At 37.0% G+C, this 22927-nt stretch overlaps 4 protein-coding genes across 5 annotated transcripts; 1 reads left to right on the top strand and 3 right to left on the bottom strand.

Annotated features, from left to right (window-relative positions):
• The first annotated feature begins 2733 nt into the window (after positions 1–2733).
• LOC125207196 (GDSL esterase/lipase At1g09390-like) lies at positions 2734–5946 on the top strand. 2 transcript variants are annotated; one of them, XM_048106440.1, is made up of 5 exons: positions 2734–3062; positions 4255–4353; positions 4558–4718; positions 5015–5285; positions 5473–5946. In XM_048106440.1, exons 1-5 carry the CDS (start codon positions 2765–2767, stop codon positions 5700–5702), a joined length of 1059 nt encoding a protein of 352 aa, XP_047962397.1. In that variant the 5' UTR covers positions 2734–2764; the 3' UTR covers positions 5703–5946. The 2 variants fall into 2 exon arrangements, with proteins under 2 accessions (XP_047962397.1, XP_047962396.1); XM_048106439.1 differs by having other exon boundaries at positions 4168–4353.
• A 2934-nt stretch (positions 5947–8880) lies between these two features.
• Positions 8881–10954, bottom strand: LOC125204723 (polygalacturonase At1g48100-like). The gene is made up of 6 exons (XM_048103436.1): positions 10454–10954; positions 10217–10384; positions 10090–10134; positions 9801–10008; positions 9609–9690; positions 8881–9513 (listed from the first exon to the last, which is right to left on the bottom strand). The coding sequence occupies exons 1-6, from the start codon at positions 10775–10777 to the stop codon at positions 9012–9014; spliced, it is 1329 nt and encodes a 442-aa protein (XP_047959393.1). The 5' UTR covers positions 10778–10954; the 3' UTR covers positions 8881–9011.
• Positions 10955–11503: 549 nt separating this feature from the next.
• Positions 11504–17010, bottom strand: LOC125205330 (nucleotide pyrophosphatase/phosphodiesterase-like). Its single transcript, XM_048104196.1, has 12 exons — positions 16894–17010; positions 14881–14943; positions 14692–14767; positions 14492–14614; positions 14242–14334; positions 13999–14128; positions 13307–13388; positions 13080–13212; positions 12761–12966; positions 12504–12629; positions 12044–12353; positions 11504–11967 (listed from the first exon to the last, which is right to left on the bottom strand). The coding sequence occupies exons 2-12, from the start codon at positions 14904–14906 to the stop codon at positions 11662–11664; spliced, it is 1611 nt and encodes a 536-aa protein (XP_047960153.1). The 5' UTR covers positions 14907–14943; positions 16894–17010; the 3' UTR covers positions 11504–11661.
• A 4907-nt stretch (positions 17011–21917) lies between these two features.
• Positions 21918–22550, bottom strand: LOC125206226. The gene has a single exon (XM_048105511.1). It carries the CDS (start codon positions 22548–22550, stop codon positions 21918–21920), a length of 633 nt encoding a protein of 210 aa, XP_047961468.1.
• Between the last annotated feature and the right edge of the window lie 377 nt (positions 22551–22927).

Genomic DNA, 22927 nt, shown 5'->3' with positions numbered 1-22927 from the left:
GTAATTATAAATAACCAAATTTTGTACAACCAAAATAAGGCTATATTAATATTTTGATATATTAATTATAGGGATGTAATCAATTGCTAACTAATTACCAATCCCAAATTGAGACCAATTTCCAACCATTAGATTAGAAGATCTTGTGGTTAATATGATGCCAAGTGTAATACTCCCTCGTCCCATTAGAAATGAAACGTTTTCCTTTTTGGTATGTCCCATTAAAAATGAAACGTTTCTAAAAATGGTAACAATACTCTCTCTACTTTTTCTTCTCTCTTACTTTACTCTCTCTTCACTAACTCACAAAACAACACTACATAAAATCCCGTGCCGAAAATCAAATGTTGCATATTTAATGGGACGGAGGGAGTATATTTTAAATTTAAATAATTATTAATTAAATTAAAAGGATATTAATGTCAAATCCTATATGTAGTATTTATAACTAACTACTTTCTCTCTCCTCATAATCATCTCAAATCTTTAAATTTACGTAACTCTCTCAATTTAAATTATTTTTTCGCAAAAAATATATCAAATTAAAGATAATTTAATAAGGATTCCAACGAGATCTCAATTGCATATGTTCCGACGATGTTCGGGTGATGAAATTTGATAAATTATATTTCAATTTTCGTACATGTTGATAAGCAGCTATTTTCAACAAATGCAACAAAAAATCTCAATATATTGTAGGCAAAATCTCAATATTATGCATGTCCAATCTCAATAAAAATGTGTTGATATTCCAATGTCATATTGTTGATATTTGTAATACACAATGTTGATATAAAAAAACACTCACGAAAATTATCATATGATAACATAATGACGATATTACCCTTTTGTTGATATTTTGTCTACTATTTATTGAGATTTGTGAGCTTTAATCTCATCCACTCATTTTAAAATCCAAGGGTGTAGATTTAGTCTTGATTTTGGATTAGGGTGCTAAAAGCATTAGAATAGGACCCATTAATTATATATTAAAATAATAAATATAGTAAGTAGACAAGTTAAAAAGACTTATTAGTCTTCAACCTTATTTTTTATTTTTATATTTGAATTTCCTTCTTATTTTTTTTAAAATTTGAATAAAAATATGCACTAGTTATATTTATAGTTCTAAACAAATAAAAAAAATTATATACAAATCATAAATATATGACCATAATATTATACACTTTCCATGTACTATATATACATTCATATACTTTAATTAAATATATAAATAATTTTCTTTTAAATAAATTAATTTTTAATTGTATAAAATTTGGTCACATAAATTTGTTGTTATAAAAAACTATATAAGTGATCCATGAATCGGGGCGCAAATAAATTAATTGTAGTTTAGTAGTAGTACAATATCGTCACATACCGGTCTGCTGAATCATACGCTTAGTGCACCAGATTCCACCACGTGGCAAACGGGCAGCCTCCTTCCATTTGATCTGCCTTTGGATAAAGAAACAGAGCAGGGTATGGATGTTTCCTTGCCGACCACACTTAACTATCTCTTTGAAAATACAAGAGATTTTAGATAATGTGGTGACGTTGACTTCTCTATACTACTGTATAACTATAAATTTATTTTTCGTCCACTAGTATTCCAACACATACATTGTTTCTTGTGGGCAAGTTCTTATGAATTTATTTAACCTATTATGGTGCATTTCTATTAGTACTATAAAAAAGGAGTATAGAGGGTGTGGAATCCAGATGCGCTAAGATAGAATTTTAGTATACTTGTAACAAAAATCTACAAGAAATAGTGGGCTTTCAAAATGGGCTTCATAGTACTTGTTTTAGATTATTTTTTATTTGAGACTATTGGGCATCTACTCACCTGATAACTACAGCGGGGTTGACCCAATTCTTATTGGGCTTAGCTTTTAAGCAGTAAGTGGATCTGTTAAAAATATGTGGGCTTGATTCGAATTGCATTTTTTAACGGGCTGGTAATTGGAAATGAAATGCAATGACAATAAAATGCAAAGACAATGAAATGCAAAGACAATAATAAAAGAAAGAAGAAAGTAACACCCTTGGCATGCATCGTAGATAAAAATTACTCTTTCTTACTTTACTCCCTCTTATTTTATTATCTCTACTTTATTCACTTTTTACTTTATTCTCTCTACCTTTTTCTTTTTCTTACTTTATTTATTTATTTATTTAATATACTCAATATTTCTTTCTTAAATTTCATGCCGAAAAGTTTTGCCTCAACTATGAAGGAATGGAGGAAGTGCTACTACTATGAAGAATTAAATAAAGCTACTAGTAAGTAATTTACCATGGCTGGACAATGGACATGGATCCAATACATTGGAGCGTTGGAGGAATTATGGTGACGAGTGATCGAACTTGAAGCACACGACATCAGTCTTGGACCAAAATAGAGCAATGGTAGTAATACCAGTGGATTGTGATTTTCATGTTACAAAATAAAGAATTTAAAAAAAAATTATTTTTAAGAGGGACTATAATTTTTAGTTTTAAGGAACGAAGAGAGGGAAGGTAGTAGTATTGATTTAAGAGATTGAAACATTGGACATTATTTATCCAAATTTTACTACTCCTATTAATTAGTAATGAGATATTATTAACAATGTTTTTTATTTTATAATCAAATAAATAATTAGACTAACATGATAAAACTAAGAAAGAATTCTCTTGTATACAAAATTATGATGGTTAAAAAATTCCCTTAAACATGAGATGACGTCATTACTAGAGGCGAAAGGCGAAATAAAAAATTATGCGTGAATTCACACACTCACACTCGCCCACACCGGAAATCATGGTGTCGTCAATTTCTGGCAAATTGGTGTTCCTCCTGGTCCTGGCCATCAATTCATTACTATGCATCCCACATTTAGCTCACTCCTCTACCTGCACAAATCCTCCAATCATCTTCAATTTCGGCGATTCCAACTCCGACACCGGCGGACTCCTCGCCGGCCTCGGTATCCCTATCAGGTTTCCCAATGGCCGTGCTTTCTTCCGCCGATCCACGGGTCGCCTCTCCGATGGACGCCTCCTAATCGATTTTCTCTGTAAGTGATGCTGAATCTGTCATTGTCGATATTTCAATGTTTCCCGGCGATTGTGCGAATTACTTGCTTAGTTTTCAGTAAAGTGCTGTTGCAAACATGTGGTACCCCACTCTACTGCCTGCTAATAATTTAATTTACTTTAATCTAATTTAGAATATGTCAATTAAAGGTAGACTATTGTCAAGACATACTCGATCTTATCGCAACGCAAATTAATGCACTTGTGTCATCCTGCTCAATTATGGGCCGAATGATTATATAATGCCAATAATCATATTATTACTACATTGTCCTAAATTGTTTCATGCCGAGTAACAGAATAAAAAATATAATGTCTAGTGAAATAATGAATTAATTATAATTTTTAAAAAAAATAGGAGTAGGAGATAAGAGTAACACGAGGGACTAAAAAGATTAATTTTCATTAAAATAGAAAATTTCTCACTTATCTTGGAACATCCAAAACATGAATAAAAATGTGTACAAAAAGAATATTTGTAATTAAAGAACATGGATAAATTGTTAAATAGATTTCCAACCCGGTTTCATTCTATAGTAGTAGTACAAAAGTATACTCCTATTGTAGTACTAGTATATTATAGTCGTCAATATGTACATATTTATTTACGAACCAAATAATTTAATTTGACGCAGTAAGTAAATAGTACTAGTAATGCAATAGTTACATCAAAAATATTTCAGGATCCGGCATAACTATAAATTTTAGAAACTTATGACATGAACACAGTGAAACCTATGGGGTTTACTAAATATTATGCAACTGCTCACTAATTATGCTGATTATAAACTTTGTTTTTGCTACTATGATTCAACCACAACTTTGAGGAGCATGCACTTTTTTCCTTGATTTCCATCTTTCAATTTTGAAGATATAATTGAAGAGGATCTAAAAGATGAAAAGCATCCATTCATTTTTTTGCTATTCTACATGGTTATTTTGGATTGGAGGTTTTCCATGTAGATAGTTAACCTATGTTTGAATCTTGATTCTCTAAACTAATTCAGTTAATTGTACTGCTTTTCTGGGCTGTGAACTCAGTACCGTCACGTTGAGTGATGAGAAAGATTCTTATTAAATTTGCAGGCCAAAGTGTAAATGCAAGCCTTTTAAGGCCATATCTGGATTCTCTAGGATCCAGCTTTTCAAATGGGGCAAACTTTGCTATTGCAGGGTCAACCACGCTACCCAGAAATGTGCCGTTTGCATTGCATGTTCAGGTCATGCAGTTCAAGCATTTTAAGGATCTCTCAGCTGAACTTGCTAGTACAGGTAGTCCAGTTAATATCCAGAGAATATACATAAATTTCACAGACTAGTATCTGCTGTCATGCTCAAGTCGATCTGTCGATGTATGCTATATGCAAAAATGGAGATGAAAGAAGTAGCTAGAATCCACTATCATACATATACACTTCCCAGTGTACATACTAGTAATACATTTTGAAGTAATTATTTTTATTTTTTTGCGTACAGGTGTCAATGGTTTGGTAAGTTATGATAAATTTAGGGATGCTCTGTACATGATTGATATTGGACAAAACGACATTGCTGATTCATTTGCTCATGGCCTGTCCTATGCACAAGTGGTTAAAAAGATTCCTTCAGTATTGGCGGAAATCAAGAACGCTATTGAGGTAAATTCACAGGACTAATCTTGCATGGAATGCAGTGGCAGAGTTAGGCCCGGAGAATACAAGGGGCAAGATTTAGTTTCATTTTGCCCCTATTTTTACACCATTAAACCATGTGGCTCTGCCACTGATAGGATGTAAGAATTCCTTTATGCTTGAGAGCGGCCTCAGTATGATGAAAATCATAGAGTACTTGCTTAATTTATACATCACTTCATTATTCGGTCACGTTTGGTATGTAAATAAAGTACAGTCACACACATACATGCACACTCTAACTGTTATTCTGCAATGCTCAGGAAATACATGATCAAGGAGGCAGAAAATTTTGGGTTCACAACACTGGTCCTTTGGGCTGTTTACCCCAAAAACTTGCTTTAGCGCAAAACATCTCACAAAATCTTGATTCCGTTGGATGTATTTCAAGTTATAATGCAGCTGCAAAGTTGTTCAATGAAGGCCTGCTTCATATGTGCACGGAGTTAAGATCAGAGATAAAAGATGCAAGCATCGTGTATGTTGATGTATTTTCCATCAAGTTTGATCTGATAGCCAATTCAACGTCGTATGGTAAGAATCATTAGCTTATAGCCCTCTTTTAGTAAAAAAAAATAGTCAGAGAGTAGGGGAAAACAAACAATAAAATATGATTTGGTTTTAATTGTTTCTGCAAAACACTCCATCCCATCCCATGAGATTGTTGTGTGTATAACATTTGTTAAATGAAAAAATCTCACATGGTCGATGACTGATACAGGTTTTTCAAACCCTGTGACGGCATGTTGTGGGGCGGGAGGGCCACCATACAACTACGAGAGGAGGGTGGGTTGTGGGTATCCAGGGTATCAAGTATGTGATGAAGGAAGTCGATTTGTGAGCTGGGACGGTGTCCACTATACTGAAGCAGCGAATTCCGTTATAGCCTCTAAGATACTCTCCACAGATTATTCAACACCACCTCTTGCCTTTGACTTCTTCTGTCAGTGATTATATATACATATACTACTACTCTTGTGCTCAGCCATAACTCTATGGTTTGCCATAACCTAGTAAGTATGGTATGTATCATGAGTTTGCCTTATCTTATCGCTCAGGCTTTGTCTTTACTACATCTATGATGTTACAGATTTAAGATGATTAAATCTAACTTTTACTTCAGAAAAACGATGATGCTTCTCTATGTATTTGAGAGTGAATTGATATATTGAAACTAGAGTTGGATTTGATTGAATTCTTACACCAGCTGTGAATTGTGATACTCCAAGTATGGATAGTAAGTGATCCCAAAATCAGTTATTGGCAAGAGAAAAATGAGTGCCAAGTTATAATAGTAAGCAGTTGAAAAAATTGAAAGTGAGGTAATGATGTAATAGTGAAGAAGGCGTGTAGTGATTAATTGAATATAGTGTTGTTGGGACTGAGTGGGAATGCAAAGTTTGTGGGAATAGCCTATCTATAGCCGACCCATCACTCAAGTCTTTTTTTAGCACAACCTTCATTTGGAATTTCATATTCCTTTTCAGATTGGACCTAGATCAGTTTGTGGATTCATGTGTTTTACTTCACAAATTACAATTCCAATAGGATTTATGATAGCAGAGAAAGTTAATGGTCTAAAGCATAAAATACTCATGCTCTCAATAGTTTTAATTTTGAAGTACAAAAAACTTGATAGCATTGTTCTCTAGGCAAATTTTTTGAAATGATATCTTTATTTTCATGCCCTCCAGCTACTTTATCGCCTACTTTGATTTTACGTTTCTGTGAAATATATACACGAATCATAGTAGATGTCACACTTTCCTTTTATGTTTATCCCACAAAAAATGTCACATTTCCTCTTTTGAAAATAGTTTCTTCTCATATCAATTATAAAATTATATTTTCTCTCATCACTTAACACACAAAATAATATCTCCTAAAATCCGGTGGCTCGTGCCATCTCCCAAGTGTGACATCTACTTGGGACAGAGGGAGTATCATTTTTTACAAAATGAGTGCGTAAAAGTGACCGGGACTCTTAATGGCAGTCGGAAGGGAAGGGAGTAATATTTTTGGGTTAGGATAATAAAATTAGGCATGTGGTGGTAGCTAGGTCATAACTTTCCGTACCACTTATTGGAGGATAAGCAGTAATTAATTAATAGTGTAGTGCGAGAATCTTATAAATGGGCCGGTCCGGTCGCATTAGAGTTAAACATAGTTTAGTTAGATTTTTAATTTACGTGAGCCTATATTACTAAAAAATGTGAGGAGCCGAGTTTTGGATTGCATTGCAATGAGTTTGATCCCATGCGATTGTAATTAATTAAATAAAAATTATGGGATGATAATAAATCAAAATTGGATGCTGAGATTGAGAATATTTAGTCAAAAGTGTAGATGCGCCCGTGCAGGTGCAAGCATCCTTTGTCATCACGCATTTTTGTTGCAGTGAGAGTGAGATTAGATTCAATGATTAGTGAAGGAAGCGCCGCCCTTTCCACTTGTTTGTCTTTGCCTTCCCTTTTTCCGCTAAAGTCTTCTCCTTTTGATTGCTACACTCAAACTTTACAAGTATTCGTTTTTAAACTGCCTTAGATTTTTAGTAAGTGGAGTATTGAATTTTGTGTGAGAACAATCTGTGACAAGTGACAACATTCATTCCGGTCACATATAAATATAAGTCAAGGACAAAATTCATTTCTATTGATGAGATCTCTTGCTATTATTCAATTCAAGAACAACCTCACTTTAGACGTAAAACAAGGGTACTTCAAACATCTTAAATGGATTATGTTTTATTTAAAACGAAAAGCGTGGATGTTTAAAAAAAACAAATTTACGTGATTCCACGTACGCTTCAAAGGTAGATATCGTATTCAATTGGCTGGTAACTGAATTAAATCCAAAATTTGTGGCATGGAATTGGGTTTTTATTCTTTGCTTCAATAATACTATTAGATACGAGAATGTCACCTACTTTGTACTTTCATATAACTTGTGATTGTAATGTTAATGTGTCCAATAATCATTCCACTAATTATAAGATACTCATGTACTGTACCTATAAAGCTTCTTATATCCATGTACATTCACGTTACAGATTAGTCAATATTCCACCAATTAATTTACTCATTCGTAAAATTCATGATGAACACAAATTGACTCTTCGCTTTCTAGTGCTCAAATTTTCAGTTATATGTATATTAATTATATGTATCATGTCATCTACATATAAATTGCAACTAATTAAGTTAGTTCTATATACTTTTTTTTAATCTTAAAGATAATCACTATTAATAGTTACTCCCTAATGTCCCATTAATTGTCTTTGTTTAGTCATTTTTGTCATATCCTTATTAATTATTCTAGTTCATGTTTACTATTTTTCATATATGTTTCCCACATTCCAATAAATGCATTCCACGTATAAAATTAATATAGTAGTATAAAAGTAGATTCAAATTTCACTACATTTTCTCTCTTATTTTTTTAATAAAGTCAAATAATTTTTTAAAATCTTCACCAATCACCTATGAGACCAATTAATAGGAATCGGAGAGTATTACAAAATGGATCGTGGGTGAAAATGTAAATAATATGACTATTTTACAGACGGTGGAACATGTCACAAGAGAGTAATGAATACAAAGTTTTGTCTGATATACAGATTGCAAGGCAAGTAAAGATTCAACATAAGACGAATATTCCTTCACTAGTAGTCCAGACCCTATTAGAAAACCGAAGTGCTGAACTAATGTTCTCCACAAATCCAATTGCTTCGTCTAAAATAATCGTCTTTTCCTTATCCAACTATGCCAATAAAGTTCACCCACTAGTATATTAAAAGTTGATTTATAAATCTCCTAATTTCAATTATGATGTTAGCAAACAAGTTACAATACTCTCAAGTCTATACCTCAAGATCTTAGTGTTAAAATCAAAATTGTAAAATTAAAAGGTGGTATTTTTTTATAATCACATTTCTGTATTACAATGATGTTTCAATTATTAATAAGAAAAATAATAAGAATTCTGAAAAAAATGTGCAATTTTTAGAAGCCTGAATCATACTTTCTACATACCTTCTCTTAGTTCTTGAGTAATGGAAAGCCAGGTAAATATAGTGTCTCTAATTCTCTATTATTGCAATCTGAGAGATATCAATTCAAGGGACATGGAGTAATAGTTAAAGCGACACTTTGTTTGTTCATTAAGGTTGCAAGACCATGATAAATACATGCATGGTTGATCACATAATGCTGCCATTCTGGTTCAACACATATATACCTTCACTCTATATAGATAAGGATGCTAACACCGATCCACGTCGTTGGTCGGCAACGTGAGCGGATTACCCTGCATCAAGCAGAAGAGCGGCGGAATGGTAAAGTCAGCGACGGCTCCATATGCATTCCAGCAGTAAGGGTCGAGCATCCTCTGCCCCTGCGCAGGAAGCAGCTCCACATCCGTCACCGTCAGATTGGTGCACGGCACCGCGTCGCTGCAGGCCAGGTGCATCGCCGGCGACCTCACGTCGTACGTGCCCTTGATGCCGCTGTACGAGACCCCGCTGATGTACACCGCCGCCGTCTGGTTGGCGCATGACTTGCTGCTGCAGTAGTACTGGTCGATCATTATCGGGTTCCTCACGCTCTCCATCACGATGTTGCTGTACCACACCTCTGACACCATCCCGTACCCTCCCTGCCACGTCTTGATCCGCACCCCGTTGTCCGAGTGCTTGATCACCGAGTCCCGCACCGTTACGTTCGTCACGCACGCCCTCGTGTTCCTCGGCCCCAGGCTGCCGATGCTGTGGAAACCATATATCTCCAAATTACTTTTCTTTTTTTTTCAGAATAAATAAAATAATAGTATATTTGATTAATTTAGTGTGGGTGAATGTACCTTATTCCATGTCCAGGACCACAGGTGATGTTCCTTATGTCTACGTTGAACGTGCCAGCGCCGATTGAGACGCAGTCGTCCCCTGCGATTAACAAATGGGACTTAGAAGAGTCAGGATCACCAATTTGTCGATATGAAACATAAAGGGGGTTTGAATGATGAGATTAAAATAATGGGGAATTAATTAAGTACCGTTAGCGATGACAGAGTTGTATATGTTGACATTGTTGGTGTTCTCGACGTGAATTCCATCGGTGTTGGGACTGGAAGAGGGTGCTTTGATGTAAAGGGAATCGATGTGGACGTGGTGGCAGCTGTCGAACCGGAAATGGAACTGCGGGCTGTTCTTTATCTTGATTCCTTTCACCATCAAGTTTGAGCTCCAGAAAAACCTTAGTGCCTACATAGTAATACTTTCAGTGATGCAGGTTCTTAGTACTCCTATAACTTAATTACCAGTATACATGTTTATTTAAATTACCACTGGGCTATCGCAGGGGCCAGGTAGAGTAGTTCCATTCACGCCCTGTGAATATCAAACAATAAGCTCCCGTTGACAAAAAAATGAATATATATTGGAGAAGTGATTTAGTTAGTTAGTTAGTTACTCTGTGAGGTTTGCATGGAAGGTCCCACCATTTCTGGCCTCTTCCATCTATGAGGCCACTGCCTTGTATCGACATTCCATCTATCCTGTAAAACACTAGCCACTGTCGCTTGCTGTTGTTTTTCGGCCAAGAATCCGGACCATCCGGCGCCAATATACTTCCGTCAATCTGTAATCACTAACACTGTCACCTTTCACGAACAACAGACAAAAACTATTGCATTCAATAAATAGTTACCTGAAAAGTAAGTTCGTTTCTACAGGGGCCAGAGAAGATGGCCGACTGGATCATGAAACTATAATGCCTGGGGACGAGGATGACAGCGGGGTCCTCGGCTTGGCAAGCGGCGTCCCAAGCCATTTTGAACGACTGTGTGTCGTCAGCCACGCCATCGCCTACCGCTCCATATGACAGCACACTGAAAACCGGAAGCAGGCTGGATGGTGCAAGAGAAGGCGGTGCGGAGATTTGAGATAGGATGCGATGTTGAGCTGAGAGAGTGAAGGAGCATAATGTGATAGAAAGAAGCAGAGCAAAATGTAGATTCGTGGAATCCATCATCTTACTATTGCTATAACTATTGCTATAAATTGGAGTTTAAATAGGAGGGGGGGATAATAAGCAAGTTGGGGCGCATGCAATGAAAATTTGAAAAAATGAGATGAATTTGAGAGTGAAGGAGAGGAGAAGGAATTTCAGGGTAGCATAGGTGTAGTAGAGTTTGAGAGTTGGGGCAGTATGTGACCACTGGATGAACAAGTTGTTTGAAATGGAGTTGAGTTATATACTGGGAATTGGGAGTGGAAGTAGCTCTGCTTTTTGTATTTCTTAGGTCGGTATTCGGTTATTATTATTATTATAGTAGCACCCCATTCAAAACCGCCCAATTCCATTTGGGGAATGTTAATGGATTTTCTGGTGAGTAGAGCTCCCACTCACAAAATCAAACCTCTCACGTCACTCATATTATTATATGCCCAAACTAAGTAGGAGTAGTAATGTGTACCAACTACCAATGTAATGAAAAGATCGATCAAGTAATTGAATCTATTCAATTATATTGTATTGAGTTTAGGACTTGTAGTTAATAAAACGGTTGTTTAAGTTTAGATCCTCTTTTTTTTTCTCTACGAAATTCCATAACGCACTATTATTAAATTTTCTATAATACAAACAATCATTCGTGTGTAAACAAACAATTTATTTTTGACACGTAGGAAAGCACCAGTGTTACGTATGCAAATTGGATCATTAGCTATTTCCAATCAACAATTAGAAAATCTGCGATTTGGGGACATGAAACTCACCATTTATTCAACTCCACAATGTTACAACAAAAACTACATAAAGAAGTACTACAAAAGTTCAAACTAGAGACAAGAGAGACAACAAACAGAAGCAGAGAAGCTTATTCAGAGAGACGGCGAGCATGTCACGATAACTGATTAGGCAGCAAGCGTGGTGGGCTCACAACCATCATGCACACAAGCTAACACATCTCTGTAGTCCCTTGAGATGGTGAAGGAGTCATACACCTCCCCATCACTGCTCCTCTTGTACTCAAAAAGAAGGGAGCTACGGTTGAACGCCGTCATCTTCACAAATCCAAAGTCTAGGTCCTTGTAGATGCTCCAGAACGTATCAATGGTAGTGAAATCCGATAGGTGGCTTCCTCCTCCTCCAACTACAACGTGGATGGTTCCATTCACCGTGCCAGAATAATGTGATTTCTCTGAGTTCACACATTGATTCTGCAAATACCAGATAAGATTTGTGTAAATAGAATACCTAGGTTTATACATATATATGGACAGCAAGGCACCTCACCTGGTAAATAGGGCAGATCCTTTCATAGTTATGCACATGACCATAGAAAGCAATGTCTACTTTGTACTTCTGCCACAGCTTCTGCAAACTCTCCCGCCCCATAGGCTCTTCGAAAGACCCTTCTAAGCCATACCAGCTGTTAGACGAGTAGCCAAGAACACGATGAGCTACGAAAATCAACCAAGGTTGTTTTTGCCTGTCTGCAGATGCCAGACATTTTTCAATGAACTTGTACTGCTCGGATCCTTCCCTCCAATCATGCTCCGAATCTGCAATGCAGAAATGGAACATGCCATAGTCCGTTTCGTACCTGCAAGGAAAAACTCCCTTGTTTAAAATCGGAGCGCTACAATGCTAAACCACCAAAGCAAGGTAGCCATTTAGTTTGCATCTATGCTCCTATACTACAGCAATGGCTCAAGTGAACGGCCACGAGAAAGTTAACTGGAATGAATTTTACCAGAACTTGGCTCTATTTTCTGCAGGAACGTAGTACATGGTCTCAGCAGGCACACCACATTCCCCACCAGAGTCGTCAGTGTCGTAAAAAGAACCTGAATTTGGCCAATCACGCTCATGATTGCCGCTGCAAGAAATATCATTTATGTTTCCGGATTTACAGTGGGGAAAACAATACACACACACACACACACACACACACGTGCGGAGAGACAAAATATTGAAAAACTGAAGATGAAGTAGGCATGGAAGACCAACCTTGCAATCATATAAGGCTTTGCCGATTGTATAGGATCCACTTGTGCAGTAAACTGATCCCACTGAGAAATGTAACCATTCGCATATGGGAGATCTCCAATGTGGAAAACTATGTCATAGTTATCAAGGTCTTCAATAAGACGATCAGTGGTATTGAGTGAGCCTGGCTGATAATCAGCATATTCATTGGAACCATCGCGCTCCGCCTGAAAGTTTGCATCATCCGGTTGTGATTCATATCGATTATTTGAATTACTTATTACAGAATGGAAAGGACATTGAAATAATTTAGTTTCCTCACAACATGGAAAATTACTACCTTTCCCATGTCACCAAATATTATAACGCGCTGCAATGATTCTTGTCCGGGATATGGTGATGACTTGAAAGAATATAATTTGCTCCAAACATATGAACCATTAGATAATATGTGACCCATCCTATAGGTGTACCTGGAGTATACAGGATTGCAAATTGAGAAAGAGTGATAGCTAAACTTAATGCTTGCGGAGGACAATAAAATTGGAGGGAAAGAGAGAAACGAACACAGTGTTAGGCCACAAATCCTTTAAGAAACTTGTGTGGAAGAAGCCTGGATCACGCCAACCAACTGTACGAGCAGGTCCACCTAAAACCAGTTTTAGAAACTCCGTGAGCTACAGTCCCGTATGCTCTTAGCGTTTGCATGGAACAAGTGCCTCATCTTTTCTCTATTCTACAGGATTCAAAGCTATTCCCACATAACATGATCAAGAGGAGCTATAAATCTATTCTACAGCAAAACATGTCAACCAGCTTCCATGTTGTGCAATGTTAACTTTTTGTTCACAAACTTGACTTGAACCACGCAGTAGAAACATGGAGTGAAGTTCACAATCATCTTTACCAACACTAGAAAGATCTGTCATTCAAAATATTACTAGGATGATAAATTTATTATTTATATGAGGGACTCTAACGTATTTGAGGAACACAAGTTGAAATATTCAGCCTGATTTACTTCACCTCTCCAATTTATACACAACAAAGTGAGCAAAATCTTTAACCATAAGCATTTTTGCTTGAACTATCCAAAAACCAATTGCATTTAATCTAGCGATAGGAACATAGAGCCTCCACAAAATTCTCTTAGTTCATGTTTGTCACAAGAAGTTGACTTAACTGGCATATTTTGATAACTTGCTAATAAGAGATTCTAGTATCATCCTTATTTTGAGGTTAGAACCAAGTAGGCTTACCGCACAAGCTTCCTCGAGAAAATGTCAGTGTCCCAGCCGGGGAACGTACTTGAGTGTGTCCCTTCCAGCCCCATTCAACAAAAGGAACGGCTTCATCAATATTGTAGCCGCTGGTCCAGGTAACTGTCATCTGCAGAAAGCAACAAAAAGAGGAATGATAATGCCAACATTTTATCAAAAATAAGACAACTGTTTAGACTATCAATAGAAGAACCAGTGCAACGGCAGGCCAGATTAGCTTACAACGTCCCAAGATTTTCCATGAGCAAGCCGTGGGTATAGAGGCGCCTTTGGATTTGCAAATGATATATGATTTGAAACTGCCACCAGTTTTGGCTGCATGCCATGAAATTCTCATCAGCAAATATAAGCGTAATCAAAATATGTCTGAGGATCTATTAGCTCTATACTGTCTAACATGAAGAATCATCAGAGGGTAAGTGTTGAAACTTGTACAACCAACCTAATGAGACAAATAAGCTTTGAGTCTTACATTATCCAGTCCACCAGTAAAGAGCGCAAAGGAGAAATCAGCGCGCTGATTGATCAATTGGAACTTCAAGGTAGTTTTTCCAGTTTTGGTGTATTTGATGTTGGAGAAATTGGCATATTTGTACTGAATCAAACGCAACAAGAGAGTATAAAATATTGGGGATTAGATCGATCGAATTAGATTATAAACAAAGAAACAACCTTGATCGGGGCTGCGCATAAATATGGAGCTTCGCCTTCATCGAGAGCACCTGGTTCCGGCTCACAGATTGATTCACTATCGCACAAATTGAATGAGAAATACTACCAGTCATATTGTAAACAGCGGAGATAAAATATGAATGCAGAGAATGAAATATACTTGAATTTAGCTGGAGAAAAAACTCCAACCCAATCATCTTCAGAGGGTTCAGCATTTTGCAGACGAACTTCCACCCATTCAGTGTCCTCGCCCTGAATCAAAACTCTATTTTGTTAACGAATGATCAAAATCTTTCCTCAGTTTACTGTTACTTTATCAGTATTAACTCATTTTTTACTTTAGGGCTGAAATTGCAGTATTAACTCATTTTCTATAAATTAAGATGTATATTAAAGAGATATTGTAGTAGTGGTAGTCGTCGTCGTCGTCTTCTCGATAGGAAAGACTAAAGAACGACTTGGGATTATTGATTGGACCTGGGTGGGTAATGTGTAATTTTGATATATGTAAGGTGCAGAAATGTAAAAAGTGGATGTATAAAGAATATTCTTCTTTTCGAATATGTATTTGAATTTTTATTGAAGCTCAAATATTGTACTTGCAAGTGTTAGGTATATTTCATTACTCAATATAGGACACATGTACAGTACTAAAGTGTCTTTAGTTTGCAAGATTCTATCTGTTTAGTTTGCAAGATTCTATCTGAGATTAAATTTGTAGTGTGTTTGGTTTATGAGATTCAATCTCACAACTCAATTTTAGATGAATAATCATGAGATAATTAGTCATAGCTAACCCCTATGACTAAAATAATCTCACAACACAATCCTAGATTGTATCTTGATATTATTTTATCTTGGAAACCGAACACCACTTAAGAGACTAAGTTAGACTATGTCACTGTATCAACGTGGGATACGTATATATAGTACTATAAGAAACTAAGTTAGACTACGTCACTATATCAACGTGGGATACTAATATACTATTCCCTCCGTCCTATAATACTCCCTCCGTCCCACTTTAAGAATCCCGATTGAGTTCGGCACGGGTTTTAAGAAATACAAAGGAAAGTTGGTGAAAAAAGATAGTGAAATGTGAGTCCTACTTTTATATATTAGTTTTATAATAAAATGTGAGTGGAAAAAAGTGAATGGAATGTAGGGCCTATTACCAATAATGGAATATTCCAACCGGGACTCCTAAAGTGGGACACCCAAAAGTAGTAAAACGGGACTCCTAAAATGAGACGGAGGGAGTAGATGTTATACTTTCCTTTTTAATTTGTCCTACAAAAAGGATGTCATATTTTCATTTTTGGAAAAAGTTCCTTCTCACATTAATATAAAAATTATATTTTTTCTCTCCATTTAACACACAAAATAAAACCTCCTAAAATGTGGTGTTATCCCACAAGTATGACATCTTTTATAGGACGGAGGAAGTACTACCTAACAGTAAGATAATACTTACATTGTACAATTAAAAATGAAATATTTTTCTTTTTAGGTTATCCCATTAAAAATGAAACGTTTCATAAAATAAAAACATCATGTTTATTATTTCTCTTACTTTATTATCTCCTTGTTAACTTACAAAACAATACTTCCTCTGTCCCATAGAAATAGGTTCTTTAGGGTTGACATGAGTTTTAACGTATAATTGGTAAATTAGGAGAGAAAGAGAAAAAGTAATTGAAATTGTGTAGAGGGTGGTGGACCATAAATGATAAAGTAAAAGAGAAAAAGAAAAAAGTTACCATGAATGGATATGGACTATTTGTATGAGACAGATAAAAACGGAAATATGACCTATTTCTTTAGGACTAAGGGAGTACTATGTAAAATCTTGTACCGAAAAATAAGTGTTTTATTTCTAGTGGGATGGAGGTAGTACATAGTTAAACAAAATAAGTGTGCAATGTGCATATTTATTTCTGCCCGTCCATCTCCGTTCAGATTTAGACACCCCATTTCCCTTTTAACAAGTTAACGCAGCCAACTTGGGTGATATAAATCCAAAAAAAAAGGATAAATAAATTAAAGAGTCATGTGATTCAAATTGCATACCAGCAGCATATACACAAAAATAAAAAATTCAATAAGGACAGCATGTGTACAAAAATGCAATTTTAACATGACTACTACCACTTAAAATAGAATAAAACAAATAACTATATACATAGAGACAGAGATATATACCTTGATTCCGAGGAGTAGCGGAGAGGCTTTAACAGCGACAGATTGGCGGAAAGCAGCAACCGTTTTGTGGATTGCTATTTTGGACAAGGGTTGCTCTCCCACCACCACCCTACCCTTCTCTTTACCATCACTGTGTTGTTTAATCACTGATGAATATGATAAAGAAGAACAACAAACAAATGCAACTGCAAAAACTATAGCTATGAGCTTCATCTTCTTCCTTTCTTAATTATTGTCTCTGCTGCAACCACAGCTCCTATTTATATTTCCAATTAGAAGCATAGAAAACGTGGGAATATACACATTTCATTTGTTTTGTTTTCTTGTGTGTGATATGAGGTGCAGTTTTAATCCGGGCTGTAAACCACATTTCACGGCCCCATGCTTATAAATGTCGATAAAATTTTATTCTATAGTACACAACTCTAGATCATATTGGATATGATTTGGTACTATTTGTTACTTTTTACCCAATAAAGCTCCTTTCGGAATGACCAATTGATAAGTCTCGTTCTAGCTAGGCCTCGGTTACTGGTCAGAATAACGCGCTTAATTGGATAATATCTGCAAAAATATCTCCACTTCACTCTCACAGCTCACTTTAGTTAGTTCTTTACTTGAAGCTTCCAGCCACCTGCCACCTGCCGGAAGAGGGAGTCCATCGTCCATTCCAGCCAGTTTGTTACCCTAGATCCAAAAGTTTCTTCAGTTCTATCGCTCTTAGGAGCTCAAAACAATCTCTACTTGCTTTATTTCATCGTTTCCTAGTTTAAGTACTTTGTTGTTTTTGCATCCGAAGTTGATTGCAATGAATGTTTATGTTAGATTTATCTTGTATTTCACTTATTGTTGAATTTCTTGCTGCCTAGTTGAATAGATCTGGTGATTTCTTAAGTATTCAATAGTTTAATCAGTTTTATTGTTGAAGAGTGCATGAGATCTGTGTTTGTTTAGTTTCCGCCACCTTGCATGTTAGCCAGGATAGGTATTTGTTGCTTTCTGCATGATTTAGTTATCGTAGCTTGATTTCTCACCTAGATCCTGATTTAGTGACTTAATCTTGAGTTAGATCGGACCTGTTTGAGTTTGACTCCAAGCATTCATCAATTGAGTTCTGAATTTCTAATCATTTTTTCGTTGCCTGGCAAAGAAGACAAGGTCACAATCTAAGTTGGGACCACTTTGTTGCTTTTACCTTTTGTCCTTTCACTTTTCAGCCTTTCTGCATGTTTAGGTAGTTAGTTAGCCATCATTGTCTGCTATTCTTTCTTACTTTTGTCTATCCATTTTAAGTAAGTTTACACTTTTTACATGTACGCAAGCAGTCCAGTATTCACATTCACGTACACACTCCATAGTATGAAGCAATCAATGACCTATTGGTCAGGATAGGCATAAGTTCCATTTCAGTTTTTCCGTCTAGTTTAACTCAACCCCAAAAGCGGGGTAGCAAACCAACCCTTCCAGAATGTCGTCGCAAGTGCATTTCGCCTACATCCATCTTTGTGGGATCGATCGTTTACTCCTTTATACTAGCCAATAGAGTGGGTTGAGGTTTTTTTATAGAAAAAAAGGATACAGATCCAACGACATAATTAAGTCTAGGTACCAACCTAGCCAGTTGGCACACACACAAGTCTAATCCTAGCATCTGAATCCAGTAACCCTCATCACCAATCAACTGAGATTTTATTATTGATGCAATGCAAGGTATATATGGAAAATTCATACGGAGCATATATTATACTCCCTCTAACTCATGCTATACATCACACTTTCTTTCTTAGTTTATCCTCAAAAGATGTCATATTATTGGAATGGCCATTTCATAGATAAATGGATGAAATGTCTATTTCTTTTTTTTCTTTTTTTTGGTTTGATCATAGGTGTTTCGAATCCACCTTCGGCGGAATCGGATTAATCCTGCTCGACCGGGCTTGCGGATTAAGGCCGAAAGTCTCCCAGCAGGTATGGGGTTTGAACCCGGGGTTCTAAAAGAATAGTGATTTCTAAGCAAAAAATATACCAAGCGTCTTGTGTTGTTAATGTTTTTATTACCTCGTTGAAAGTAGGTGTTTCTTCCTTAGTGCGTACAGAAGGAAATAACAGGTTCCCTAGGTCCAAGCAAATCCACTAGATCACGCGGTCTAGGAACTCGTTGGTCGCAGGAAATCCTGGTCGTCGGACACACAAAACACTTCTTTCAAAAAACCCTCAACCACTTTACTAAACCTAGTATAGGGAAGTAGGGATCGATCCCACAGAGAAGGATGCGTAATACTCATGTTCAAGGATTTGGATTTGTTTTTGGTGTTGGCTGCTGCCACGCATTTTTCTTGGGTTGAGGAAACAAATTAAACTTGACTTGGGAATCTTAAAACTCCTAAGCTAATAGCTAGACCTAGGCGAAATAATAGGAGAACGTTGCGAGAAAATTAACTGCTCGATCACCAGATCTAAGAAAACTACTCCAATTACCTAGACCTAGGAAATAAACTGACTGTGGGGACCATGACTGAAAAAGCAGAGTACGGACGAAAAGCTGGCAGAATAACTAACTCTAGTACTAACTAACAGCGACATCATCTTCTACAACCAAATTGCGCAAAAACTCATAAGAAAATCAACATGAACGAAATCAAAGCAGAGCAAACTAATTCTAATTCAAATTTATGCATAATCAACGAAGAACTAAACAGATCTGCAGACGCTAGACGAAGTAAAACAGAAAACAAGAAGAAAACTCAAATCCATCTAACAACTTCCTTTTCTCACTTCGGATCCAACCTCAGACGCTAAATCCACTCCGGATCCAAGCGTCCAACACAAACTCCAACCAACAGAAACACTTCATCACTTCAGATTCGAACAACAACCTCCAATCAGTCAATAAACCACAGATCTATCACCAAATTCCCATATCATACACCACAACATCAAAATAAAACAGAGATCGACATAATACTTGTAAAAATAAACTTCCAGCAGCGAGATCTATGTAAATCAACTCAAAATATCACAATTAAACACAAATCAACAAAGCGGAAAGATAACGAGTATCATCAACAGCCAAGTCGACTCCCAAAAGTGAAGTTCGACCGCAAAAGTGCAGAACAAACGGAATTAAAAGAGATTGTATCTTCGTCCACACGCGGACGGTGTTGCAACTGCGAAACTTCTAAGAAAAGAACCCTTGTACCCGACTACCCCAGATCTCCCATTCCCAAGTGTGTGTTATGTGTGTGAGCTAAAAGAGAGTGAAAAAGTGATATGATGTGCGTTGCTTGCTCTTCTATATATAGGCATTGGAGTGGGGCCCAGCGAGGTATAGATAGACTTTGATGCCCTCAGCTATTGACTTCCTCTGTCACGCCTTCTTTTCTTTTAAATCCTGCTCACTTCACTTCATTCCTTCGCTAGACCATCTCCTTCAGCATTTCCTCGATCTAACGATTTTTCTTCACACACCTGGCTTAGGAAACGTGTTAGACCCAGCAAATTATAACGCTTTTCACCATATAACCGATGCACGAAATTAGCCTTATCACTCGTCCATTAATAAACTTGTGAACTCTAGGTATTTGAGAGTAGCTCTGTATGTTTATTTAATTCCATTTTTTGATATCCAAGAATTATACTCCATAAAGAATTATTCAAGAATTATATCCAAGAATTATACTCCATAAAGTTCCCTCCGTCCTATAGAAATAGGGCATTTGGGGTTGGCACAAGTTTTAATGTGTAACTGGTAAAGTAAGTGAGAAAGAAAAAAATAATAGTTGAAATTGTGTAGTGTACGGTGGACTCCATAAATGATAAAGTAAAAGTGAAAGAGAAAAAAGTTGCCATAATTGATATGGACTATTTCTATGGGACGGAAGAAAAAGGAAATTGTAAAACCACATATCTTTTTTTTAAAAAGAAGCTATTATATTTTTGGGTATTTAAAAAAATTGAAATTATTTAATTGGCAATTAATTAATTGTAAAAGTTTGGAACTAATGAGCTTGATTTCCAAATGTTTTACAGGTTGTCCTACTTGACTGAAGACGCGCCCTTGCAAATTAAACAAGGTTTAAGTGTTTGTATTTGATTTAATGGTGAAATTAGTAAATATAAGAAATTTGAAAGGAAATTAGAAAAATAGAGATTTTGATTAATGTCATTCATAATTCTAATTGTGCTCTTATTATATGTTAGTTTTACACTTGATAGATTGATTGAGATTTAATAATTGCTACATGTTTGAGCAATATAAATATTTGTATGATTTTATTTTATAGTCATAATAAGAAAAAGAAAATAGAAGGATATGAGAAATATCTACACTAAGGGCATCCTTAAAACCCCGTACCAGATTTGGGCCGCAAGTCCCCTCCACGTCATCATTCCCTCAAATTAGGGGTTCTAGGCCACAACTCCATTAACTCCGCTGGCCACAACTCAAGCCACAACTATTCATTTGCACTATTCACAACTACAACATATTTTAATCGTAAAATAGAATACGTTGAACAATTAAAACCGGGAAAATTCATTGTTCAATCGAAAAATAGAAAATTACAACATTGAAATTTAAAATTTTCAAATTTTTTTTTTTTAAAACATAAGTCAATTGCGGTTCCAAATTTCTTCAATTAGATCCGCTTGGAGGCGTATGTGTAGTTCTTCTTGGCGCATCGCGCTGAACGGGCCATGACATTGCACACGTCGGGAGGAACACCTTGCACGGGCTGGTCGGTGACAGTGTAGCTACTGCTGGTGCTGGCGAGCGGATCATCGCTCCAGAAAGTGACGTTTTCTTCCTCTTCCTTAACGATCATGTTATGCATTATGATACATGCATACATGATGTCTGCGATTATTGGAAGGTGCCAACCACGGGCCGCACCCTTCACTATAGCCCAACGTGATTGGAGGACTCCGAATGCGCACTCCACATCTTTCCGAGCCGCCTCTTGCTTTTTGGCAAACAACTTCCTCATATCCGTTGTCGGACATGTGATGGTCTTCACGAACACGGGTCATCGAGGGTAGATCCCGTCTGCCAGATAGTACCCCATAGTGTATCGACGGTGGTTGGCTGTGAACTCTACGGTAGGCGCTCGCCCGACACACAAGCCGTTGAACAATGGAGACTCGTTCAACACATTGAGGTCGTTGTTCGACCCAGCGACTCCAAAGTAGGCATGCCAGATCCACAACCGTTGGTCGGCAACGGCCTCCAACACAATCGTTGGATGTGTGCCCTTGTGCCTGCTAGTGTGTGCTCCTCTCCAAGCCATTGGACAATTCTTCCACTGCCAGTGCATACAGTCGATGCTGCCCAGCATCCCCGGGAAGCCGTGGGTGTCCTTGTGCATCCACACCAATCTGCGAACATCGTCGGTCGTTGGCTTTCTCAAGTATGTGTCCTTGAATGCTTCGACCACTTCCCGGCAGAATCTAGCTAGGCAATCGTGTCCACTATGCTTGCTCACATGGAGGTACTCATCAAACATATCTGCAGTTGTTCCGTAAGCGAGTTGCCGTAGGGCGGATGTGCATTTCTGCAAAGTTGATATACTTTGTCGCCCGACAGCATCGACGGTCTGCATGAAGTACGAGTCACGAGCTACAACTGCGTTGACAATGCGCAGGAACACATGCCTCCGCATCCGGAACCGGCGACGGAACATCTGATCACTCCATCAAGGATCTGCAGCGAAATAATCCATGAAAAGCCGCAAACCAGCTTGTTCACGATCTCGATGGATATACATCCGAGTACGTGGTACTCGGACGTGTTGCTCGTTCCACGCTTGAATAGCAGCTTGAGAGCGTTCCACCTTGTTGTTGATTTCTGCTTGGATTGCGGGCATCCCCGTCTCTAACATTCGAGCCATTTGAGCTACGATTGCTCGTTGACCTTCACGGCGAGGAGTCATTTTTCGAATTTTACTGTGAGAGTGAGAGAAATGAAGTTGAAGTAATATGAAAATGGATGGAAGAGTGGTATTTCTATATAAATTTTCAAGTTTTATAAAAAAAATAA

The sequence above is a fragment of the Salvia hispanica genome, chromosome 2 (genome assembly GCF_023119035.1).
Source record: "Salvia hispanica cultivar TCC Black 2014 chromosome 2, UniMelb_Shisp_WGS_1.0, whole genome shotgun sequence".
NCBI lineage: Eukaryota > Viridiplantae > Streptophyta > Magnoliopsida > Lamiales > Lamiaceae > Salvia > Salvia hispanica.
Note: the sequence above shows the minus strand (reverse complement) of the source record. Positions and strands in the feature narration are given on the sequence as shown.